Below are 10,088 nucleotides of genomic sequence, written 5' to 3'. Positions count from 1 at the left end.
CTCAAGTTGCCAGGAAAAAGTAAAAAAAGACATTAAATCAAATTTGTCAAAATAAGGAAAAATCTTTTTGGAAAAAGAGTTTAATATTTTGAACATATAAACTCATAATTGCAAAAAAGTTAATTATTGGAAATCTAAATGATAGAAAACTTAGAAATAGTGAGACAAAATAAAGTAAAAAATAAAGATTAAAGATTGCTAAATAGGTAAAAAATAAAGATTGCTAAATAGGTAATAAAGAAATAAAGATTGCTAAATAGGTAAGAAACGTAAGAATGATGTGAAAGAACTAAAAGATGTTAAATAAAAATGTCAGAATTGTGAGGATTTTGAGGTGACAAGTCACAATCACCTCTTCTATTTCTCCTTTAAATGTTTGGTTCCTCAAAAAACTTTTAAGTAAAAAGTTCCTTAAAAAATCTAAAGTGTGAAGAATTAAAAAAATGATTCAAACCTTATTATTAATGTAAATGGCAACAAGAAATGAAATTATTAGTGCCAATAAAGCATTCCCTAAAACAAATAGTCTCCTCTGCAAAAAAAACAAGAAAAAAAAACACATTTCATATTTTTTTAAGTAACACAAAACATTCAGACAATATGTCTGCCATTTCTTTCTCCTTCTAAAAGGAAATGTCTTTTGACTAAAGACTAAATGAAGAGTTGAGATGCAGAAAACCTCTCAATGTTGTGTGATATTGTCTTCTAAAATTAGCATTTCTTTTGCTCCTGTAGGTAGGCTCAGACATTTTACTTTTATAGTGAAGAATAAGTTCTTTTCATTGCCTTTAAAGTGAAATAACTGAACATAAACATGGGAACCTGATAAAAATGCTCATTTTAGGAGAACATTTCAGAGGCATTTAGAGGTTTTTGCATCTGCAACCTAAAGTTTTTACTCCAAAATCACAAATGGATGCATATTTTTCTCAGTATAAAAAATAAGACTGTTTTATTCATAAAAATAACTTTTTTTCCCACAACAAAAAGATTGAATCTATCACTATTCTTACAGGAATACACAGAGACATTATAATAGAATAACGTTCAATACATCATAAGAACAGATATTACTAGAGCAGGGGTCACCAACCTTTATGAAACTGAGAGCTACTTCTTGGGTACCGATCAATGTGGAGGGCTACCAGTTTGATAAACACTTCTCAAATAACACATTTGCTCAATTTACTTTTAATTATACTTTGTTTTTGGTAATAATTAATGATATTCATCCATGTGAAGACACTTATCATGTTAATGATTCTCACAAAAGTTATCAACAATGAATTAACAGGGTAGGAAATACCCTGTATTTAATGTATCAATGTGCAACACTTTATTTTTATATATCTCTGCAAATATTTACATTTTTAAATGATTACTTCTATATTAGATGAAGCTTACTGGTAAGTGGCGCTACGGTGAGCTATTTTTAGAACAGACCTGCGGGCAACACATGTGATCCTCGCGGGCTACCTGGTGCCTTCGGGCACCATGTTGGTGACCCCTGTACTAGAGTAAACAGGGGCGGATTGAACCAATAAGGTAAGTGGCTGCTTAGGGCTCCAGGAACTTTGAGGGCTCCCAAATAAATACCTAGAAGTATAAAAGATTCCTATAAATTATGTATAACAATGTTTTCTATCATATTTCGTATGGTGAGGGTCTAAAACTTTTAATTTGAATGTAATATTACATGTTTGAATTCAATCTAGGAGCAATCCAGCAGTCAAATCACTAAAGATTTAGTTTTAAAAACGAAATAGTTCATCTTAATTAAATAATTTCATAGGTTTTACAAGGTGCTTTACATGTTATTATTATTATTTTGCATTAAGATAAAATGTAAAAAGCATACAGAGCATCTATGTTCGCAGAGAGCTTATAAAAAGACTACATAATACATTATTACGATGTCAGCCAGCATCTTTTCAGATACTTCAGCTAAAACAATAAACATTGCTGTACTCATTAAAACATGAGAAACATAGTTCAGTTCAGTATCAATCAGGAAAAAAAAACAGTTTCAGCTCATAGCACAGAAGTGTAAAATAAGCTCTGCCTGAGCACCAAAGCATCGGTCAAAAGAAGGCATGTTAAATATATCCTTCCAGTGTACAATCATAGGTCGAGCTGAATTTCCCCTGATCACCATTTCACACCTTTTAACTGATCATGTCAGCCTCAGTCTCTGTATTTTCCTCAACATCTGAGTCACAGCTCTCTGTGACCGTCATGCTGTTGTGGTCCCCAATAATGACATACTCCATGCTGGATTTCTCCACTTGAATGATGCTGCTGCCACTTATTGTGTCCTGCGGTGGGATCAGCTGATCATGGCTCTGAGGATCTGCCGTTTCTTCCTCTGTTTTGAAAAAATAAATAAGTAAAAATTCATTAATGTATGAAATAGTTCACTTGGTCAGCTTTTTGATATCTAAAATTATACTACGTGACTAATCCATGTGAAATACAATAAAAAGTACACCGAATAAATATACAAATCGCAGAATGATGTTACATATGCAATTAATGAACAAATAATGAAAGTTAAATAAAACTGTATATTGAATTAATTAATTACCATTATTTAGCTTACATGTATAAAATATAATACTCTATATTTCCTCTTACCGCTGATTGCATCATTCTGAGGAAGCAGAGCATGCTGATCACAGGCAATGCATTGGTTATTGTTGTTCCCAATAATGCAGTTGCTCAGGGAAGAGTTTTGTATGTTTATAATATAAGGTGTAAATTGCACTTTATCTGTAACGAGAAGACCAATAACACACACATCATTATAAGCGACCACAAAACACACTAAAGGATGTGGGAGAGCAAAACAATGTGCCTAGTTATTTTGAACAGTGGGCTATAAGGTAAAGAACGTGAAGTAAGTGTATTTATTAACCCTAAAGAGGAAGTGCTAAATGAATTCACCACCCTGACACTTCCTAAAACAGGACAAAGAGAAAAGTGTATAGCATATGATGCAAAGTATGCAAATATGTTTACCTGAGAGAGGAATTTCCTCTAAATGTTGATGACCCTCGTCACTAAAGTGTGCTTGATGACAACAAATGCATAAAGAAAAAGATGAATAATCAAGTCAAACGGCAACAGAGATCTTTTTTTCAAGGGAATACTGTACACACTAACCGGGAAATCCAGTGACATTTTCATACAATGCTGGGTTGCAAAGTCCAAGGCAACTGAGAAAAGAGCTGCACGCATTTTGTCCCTTTTTAATGACAATCTGAATCAGTCTGGAGGCTTTCTGCATGTCTGTGGACTGAGATGTAATAACCTGTTCTTCATGTTTGGTGATTTTGTTGGATCGGCACAAACAGCAGGACATCTTCTGAACTAAAGGCCCAGTCATATACTTACTGAGGAAGCCCAAATATTGCTGTAAAAGCTTTTCTGCAGAAAAAGAAAATAAGGAAGATGGTTTAAAACTAAAGAAAATTTTGAGGCAACAGTATAATATATGTATGTTTAATGCTCAAATGCCCTGACCATAATATGTTCGTAAACAGGGCATCACTTAGGAACAAAAATATATGAGCAATTTTATGCAAATGTCGACCTTGACATAGAAAAATAAATTTTCTGTAAAATAGCGAAACCCTTTCTAGGTTTTTTGTGTAGGCTTGTATTTTACAGTACTGCGAAAATACTCTAAAGTGTCTCTGTCAAAGTTTTCAAACTATAATATTTGATTTAACAAAGTCACACAAGTGCCAATTTCACATCTGTCACATCCATAACGGAGAGATGTCACATCCATAACCTAGCTTTTTCCTCATAAATATACATAGGTCAAATCAAATAAAAACAGGCGACATGGTGGAGCAGTAGGTAGTGCTGACGCCTCACAGCAAGAAGGTCGCTGGTTCGAGCCTCCGCTCAGTCAGTCTGCGTTTCTGTGTGGAGTTTGCATGTTCTTCCCGTGTTAGCGTGGGTTACCTCCGGGTGCTCCGGTTTTCCCCACAGTCCAAAGACATGTGGTACAGCTGAATTGGGTAAGCTAAATTGTCTGTACTGTACGAGTGTAAATGAGTGTGTGTGGATGTTTCCAAGAGATGGGTTGCAGCTGGAAGGGCATCCACTGCGTAAAACCATATGCTGGATAAGTTGGCAGTTCATTACACTGTGACAACCTCAGATTAATAAAGGGACTAAGCCAAAAAGAAAATGAACGAATGAATAAATATAATCAATCATGTTTGTTCTATAGAGAGCCAACTCTTATCTTTTTGATTAGCATTGTTTCTTTGGGGTTGTACAGTTTAATTCACAAAATTTCTACAAGTGTGTTGTATACTGCAAACTTGCAGACTTTTTTGGTCACATCCATAATGTATGTTTATTTTCCTCATTTGAAATATCAAAATGTTTACAGATTGATATTTTTCTGATCCCTTAACTCTGTACTTAATCATTATTTAAAATATAAACCGATGTTTCAATGCAATGTTAACATATACTTTCTATGAATTTGTTTTTTGAGTTTTTACTGCAAATGTCACATCCATAACGTTGCACATATTGTGAAAATGAAACATCTTTATCTATCAGTCTAAAAATGCCTAAAGGTGTGCTTGGAAAAAACAGCAAAAAATTGTTGTAGTTAAAAAAGCTTCTTTATATGTTTTTGTAATATTTAAACTGCATCTTTGATGACTAAATGTTACATATCATTTTTAAATGTGCTCTATTGTGAATAATACACCTCTCCTGTATTTTTTGTTAACAAACAGGACATAACGATGTGTTCTGCTTCCTTATTATCACAAACAAACAAACAAACAAACAAACAACAACCCAGATAGCAAAATACACTCGGGCCAGTTCCGGCTAGATTGTCGCCTGCCGGAGACTAACCCCTCGGCCCAACTTCGGCTGCCGGACTCGGGCCGGATGCCTGTGGACTCACTGCCCGATTCCGGCCCGAATCAAGCGGGCCAGATGCGGCCGCCGTAAGCGAGCCGACGCTGCGCATCCGCGCCGGAATCGGCGCGAGGGTAATGTGCGCTGCGGCCCGGAGCTGGCGCGACTCCATATTTATACACCTTATAAAACCTTTTGGTATTACATTGGTACTTGATATTTGGTATTACAACCATTTGAATTTATATAACAGCAAACACAGGCTATAATGTAAACACAAAGTGTAAGCACTGCGTTTAACCTTTGAATAAAGTGCAAACTGCATACATATTCTGTAACGAAAATAATCAGACAAATGACAAAATAAATAAATGTTAAACGTTTATTGATTGCATGAAAAAAATAGTACTAAAATTATATAAATAATTTTGTAGTGCACAAGAATATCAATATAAAAACAACAATAAAACAACACAATAAAGACACACAGAAAGATTTAAACAAAAAATCTAAAAATTACACACAAACACAGATGTTTTTTTAAAACAACCCTGTTTTCCCAATAGACTTGAATTAAAAATTTGTAAAAAACAGCTAAATTTTATATAAACCTAAATATAGAAACCAATTTAAGATATAGCAAGAAACATCTTAAAAATACCAATGACAATCCATAAAATATCCAAGTCAAACTTGTAAAAAGTACTGCAGAATTCTGAAGAAACATCTTGAAACATTTTTTAATAAAACATTAAAATAATAATAAACAAATATATATATATATATATATATATATATGTATATATATAAATATATATATATATATAATTGCAGAAGTATAAAGTCAAACTTTTTTTTAAATAAACTTGAACAAAAGCAATTGCACAAACAGCAAGACATGAGTGAGATGATTATACATTTCATATATATACACGTCTTGTGCAATTTTATATTTATAATTTTATTTGTATTACGTTTATTAAAAATGTATCAAGATGTTTCTTTAGAATTTGGCGCACACACATACATACATACATACATACCATACATATATACACACACACACATATATATATACATATACATATATATATATATATATATATATATAAATGCAAATGAAAGAAACAAATTGTTCAAGTATCAGGGAACATCCTAATACACATAAAATGTTGTTTAAAAAATAAAACAAAATAGTGATGTAGACATTTGACACATTAGCTTTCTCTTCTTTCTTCCTCCATCCCTGTCAGGGGCAAGTTGTAGCTACCTTGTAATGCATTTTTCCACTTCTTTATCAGTGGCGTGGTATGGACATTTGTCCTCACTCCATCTGTGATTAAAAGATAAACAGATAATTAGTAGTGAACAAGTACTAATGTAAAAAAAAAGAAAAAATTAGGAAAAAAGTAGGCTACCTACGAAGCAAAAAAAAAAAACAATCAAAAAAAACAAATAAACTTAAAACACTTTGAAATTAGCAAGAGCTTGAACTTACCAGTTTCTTCATTTGTTCAGGCTGCTCCTTTAGTTGATTTTCAAGCTTTTCCAAATCAAATTGGCCAAAGGAAGGTCAAATGTGTTTACATCTGGAATTTCATCACGTCTGTTTTGGTTTTGTGAGAATCAGGCCCAGCTGCTGCTTTATGACGTTGCATGATTTTAAAACTTCAGTCAGTCGTGCTAAAAAAGAAAAATAACAGATTAGTATAAATCAACCTGTAGCTTATTCTCATACAACTTCTGTAAATACAACAGTGGGTTAGACACTGCTGATATTCTCTAGTTGATCTTTACTTTCTAGCTGCATTAAACCTTAACAAATTTAGTGATGTCTTCAATTCTTACAAAGACATCACGAGATGCAATACGTTCTGACTTGATCTCAAACTGCACTAGAACAAAGACTGTAAATGTTCATAGGTGTACTGCAGGAGTGTCCAAACTTTTTGGGTCGAGGGCCAGATGCAAAAAAACAAACGTTGTCGCGGGCCAAATTTTACATACATCACACAGACACGTGTATATATATATAAATACAGTTGAAGTCAGAATTGTTAGGCCCCCTAAATTATTAGCCACCGTTTATTTTTTCCCCAATTTCTGTTTAACAGAGAGTTAAACATTTTTTTCCACACATTTCTAAACATATTAGTTTTAGTAACTCATTTCTAATAACTGATTTATTTTATCTTTGCCATGATGACAGTAAATAATATTTGACTAGATATTTTTAAGACACTTCTAAACAGCTTAAAGTGACATTTAAAGGCTTAACTAGGTTAATCAAGTTAACTAGTCAAGTTAAGGTAATTAGGCAAGTTATTTTATAACAATGGTTTGTTCTGAAAACTTAAGGGGCTAATAATTTTGACCTTAAAATGGTTCATAAAAAAAATTCAACCGCTTTTTATTCTAGCCGAAATAAAACACAAGTCTTTCTCCAAAAGAAAAAATATTATCAGACATACTGTAAAAATGTTCTTGCTCTGTTAAACATCATTTGGGAAATATTTAAAAAAGAAGAAATAAATCAATGAGGGGCTAATAATTCAGACTTCAACTGTGTGTAGACAGACAGACAGACAGACAGATAGACAGATCGATAGATAGATATAGATAGATAGATAGATCATAACAAGAACTGCTGCTTAATTGAATGCATGTAATAGCGACACCCGGTGGTTATTTATTGAATTACGTTCATTTTTGTATAGCGAGCCAGATTCTATTGATATTTATAAAAAGCCTCGCGGGCCGTAGTTTGGACAGCCTGGTGTACTGGAATGTACAGTATCTGTGCATGTTGATGGTGGTCTTAAGATTTCTGCCATAGTCATTGATGGTGATGGTACTTGTGGTGCTGCATTGATTTCTGAAATCTTCATACCTGCCTTTTATCCAGCCTCTTTGTTCCAAATAATTTTTCTTCATCATGGTATAGATGTGTCCATACTGTCCCTTAATCAGATACATTTACAAAACAAAACATCACTTTAGTATAGTGCCAGGGCAAAACTCACAGGTTGTAATAGATCAATGACATAATGTTGACAGTATGTGTTTAAAATAATTGCAAACAAACCTGTTCTGTCTTTAGATGTATGACAGTCATCGTCCTCATCTGTCTACCAGTCAGAAATCACAGTTGCGTGTGGATGTTTGAGTCGAGCTTCCTCATATGCATCTATAATAAAACATCACATTGTTGTTAACCTCCCGTAAAGAAAAGTTCAAATCCTGAAATACTATCAAAGTTAATTAATGTATATAATACCTATAGTGTAAATAATCAGTACACAGAAGGTTGCACAAGATTTATTCGGAGATTCATGCAGAGTGACAGCCTTATGAATCTGAGACATAGATTTGTAAGATGGTCAAGCACATGCATTATTCTGTACCCATGAAGATTAACCTACCATTGTGAAAAATGTTTGATGATGATAGCCAATAACAATAAACCATTTCAGCTGTTTGTGAAGCAATTAGTAATGTAATGTCTGAAAAGCTCAATCTATGTTGAAAATGTATCAGCAGTTTACAGCTTATGGACTTTTAGCACACAACTATAACATGCCTATTCACGTTCAAAAGAGTGTGCCATTGACTTCTTTGGTCGTGATGTGCTGCAAAATGATCTCACTAACCTTTGTTAAACAAGAACAATAAGACTTAACCAACAAATATTGTTACCCATTCATTTAAATCAGAACTTATCACTGTCAATAACATAAAAAAAAAAAACATCAAAATCTGCTTTAAGATGTTCAGTTTTATATTAACTGACCATTACAGCTTGAACAAAAGATATAATTGATTCACACATATGAATTAAAGTGCATAGTAATATATTTCTCTTGGATAATTTAAAGAGAATAGTAAACAGTCGAGTTTCGATCATTTTCGTGACTAACTGCATAAACAAGATAAACAATAATATTTTATTAATCCAAAACGATTAGTTTTTATTTACACAATCACAGAATTAATACTGTTGGATAAGTATACGCCTGTACAATGATTTTTTCAACATCCACGGTTCTTTATAATGTTAAATCAGGAAAAAAAACACGTTTTGCCATGTTAGTTAATGGATTCGTCTACAGAAACTTTCTTTAACGCAAAGTTAGCATACACACAAATTCGTTTCATGTTTCTTTAAAATAATTAAAATAGTTTTCAGTTACTACACACGTTACAATCTAACATTGTGTAAAAGGAAAAGGAACTTTCAGACGTGTTTGTAACTGTTAGCGTTAGCATACATTAGCTCCAGTCGTGTTTCTTAAAGCAAGTTACATTTCGTATCAAACTGTTTTAAATTACTAAACGCTGTTACAACCAAACACCGTGGAAATGTTTTAAGCTCTAAATTCGCTAATTATACAGAACACAAGCAGTAAAAAGCTTACCTTTCTGACCGGACTCCACGTGAATCTTTGAAAAACCAAACTTTTTCTTCTTGTGATCTTCGTGCCATGGTGGTTGACAACCAGCTTTTCGGAGCATTACCGCCACCGTCTGGATTGGAGTTTGGATCATGAGTTTAGTCACGCATGTGTTTATTATGAAACCAACTTCTGCTTTAAAAAAAAAACAGTCAGCACAGGAGCGTGCTATCTCAAAAATAAGCGAATTTTACATAGTTTTTCTCGAGATGACATGTATAATCGATTTATAAATAATATTGTTTTGTTTGCGTCTAAACATTGCGACCATCCACACTATATTCTTTTTTTTGTTTTTTGTTTTTTTGCTATCGTACCATGAATATTTTCTCAAATTATCATTAAACGTGGAGCTAACAGATTACTAGATAAAATAAGAACTTAATCGGTTGCCATCAGCCGAGTCCTTGCAAGAAGCGGCCAGGATATGGTTGACCGGAATCGGGCCAGTGCTTTACAGCCGCATCACAACCGCATGTGCGCGAGCGAGCTGCGGGCCGCACTCGGCCCGGATAACACTCGCCGATGCCGAGTCGGAGCCGGAGGCGCCGGGGGGCAGCCGAGCTCGGGCCGATTACTGCCTGCTATCTGGGAACAACAACAAAGAGTGTTAAAAAGTGATTGACCAAACGAGTGATTTATCAGTTCAAAACTTACCAGGAGATAAAACAACCGTGCCGTCCATCTTTTAACAATCATCAAAAATGCCAACACGTCAACTGAAAGCGTTTTTTTGATGGC

The 10,088-nt window shown here is 33.8% G+C and overlaps 1 protein-coding gene and 1 long non-coding RNA gene across 4 annotated transcripts; both read right to left on the bottom strand.

The window, feature by feature from the left end:
• Window positions 1-923: 923 nt before the first annotated feature.
• Window positions 924-10,085, bottom strand: si:dkey-29h14.10. Of its 2 annotated transcripts, XM_073925415.1 has the most exons (6): window positions 10,005-10,085; window positions 3,394-3,426; window positions 3,163-3,295; window positions 3,019-3,069; window positions 2,635-2,769; window positions 924-2,365 (listed from the first exon to the last, which is right to left on the bottom strand). In XM_073925415.1, exons 1-6 carry the CDS (start codon window positions 10,044-10,046, stop codon window positions 2,166-2,168), a joined length of 594 nt encoding a protein of 197 aa, XP_073781516.1. In that variant the 5' UTR covers window positions 10,047-10,085; the 3' UTR covers window positions 924-2,165. The 2 variants fall into 2 exon arrangements, with proteins under 2 accessions (XP_073781516.1, XP_001340673.1); XM_001340637.9 differs by having other exon boundaries at window positions 3,163-3,426.
• Window positions 6,034-9,382, bottom strand: LOC141378059 (uncharacterized). Of its 2 annotated transcripts, none has more exons than XR_012391644.1 (5): window positions 9,312-9,382; window positions 7,982-8,083; window positions 7,787-7,857; window positions 6,395-6,579; window positions 6,034-6,229 (listed from the first exon to the last, which is right to left on the bottom strand). It is a non-coding gene; the product is annotated as an uncharacterized lncRNA (long non-coding RNA). The 2 variants fall into 2 exon arrangements; XR_012391645.1 differs by having other exon boundaries at window positions 6,091-6,229; window positions 7,791-7,857.
• Window positions 10,086-10,088: the final 3 nt, after the last annotated feature.

This window comes from Danio rerio, chromosome 16 (genome assembly GCF_049306965.1).
Source record: "Danio rerio strain Tuebingen ecotype United States chromosome 16, GRCz12tu, whole genome shotgun sequence".
Lineage (NCBI taxonomy): Eukaryota > Metazoa > Chordata > Actinopteri > Cypriniformes > Danionidae > Danio > Danio rerio.
The sequence above is the reverse complement of the archived record's forward strand: the minus strand, read 5'-3'. Positions and strand labels throughout refer to the sequence as shown.

Bases quoted from the DNA above. Each gene is read 5' to 3' on its own strand.
- si:dkey-29h14.10 (XM_001340637.9), bottom strand. From the start codon at position 10,032: ATGGACGGCACGGTTGTTTTATCTCCTG. The intron at 3,070-3,162 runs GTTAGTGTGTAC...GTTGTCATCAAG, and splicing joins AAATGTCACTGGATTTCCCG to CACACTTTAGTGACGAGGGT. The intron at 2,366-2,634 runs GTAAGAGGAAAT...TTTTCAAAACAG, and splicing joins TCAGAATGATGCAATCAGCG to AGGAAGAAACGGCAGATCCT.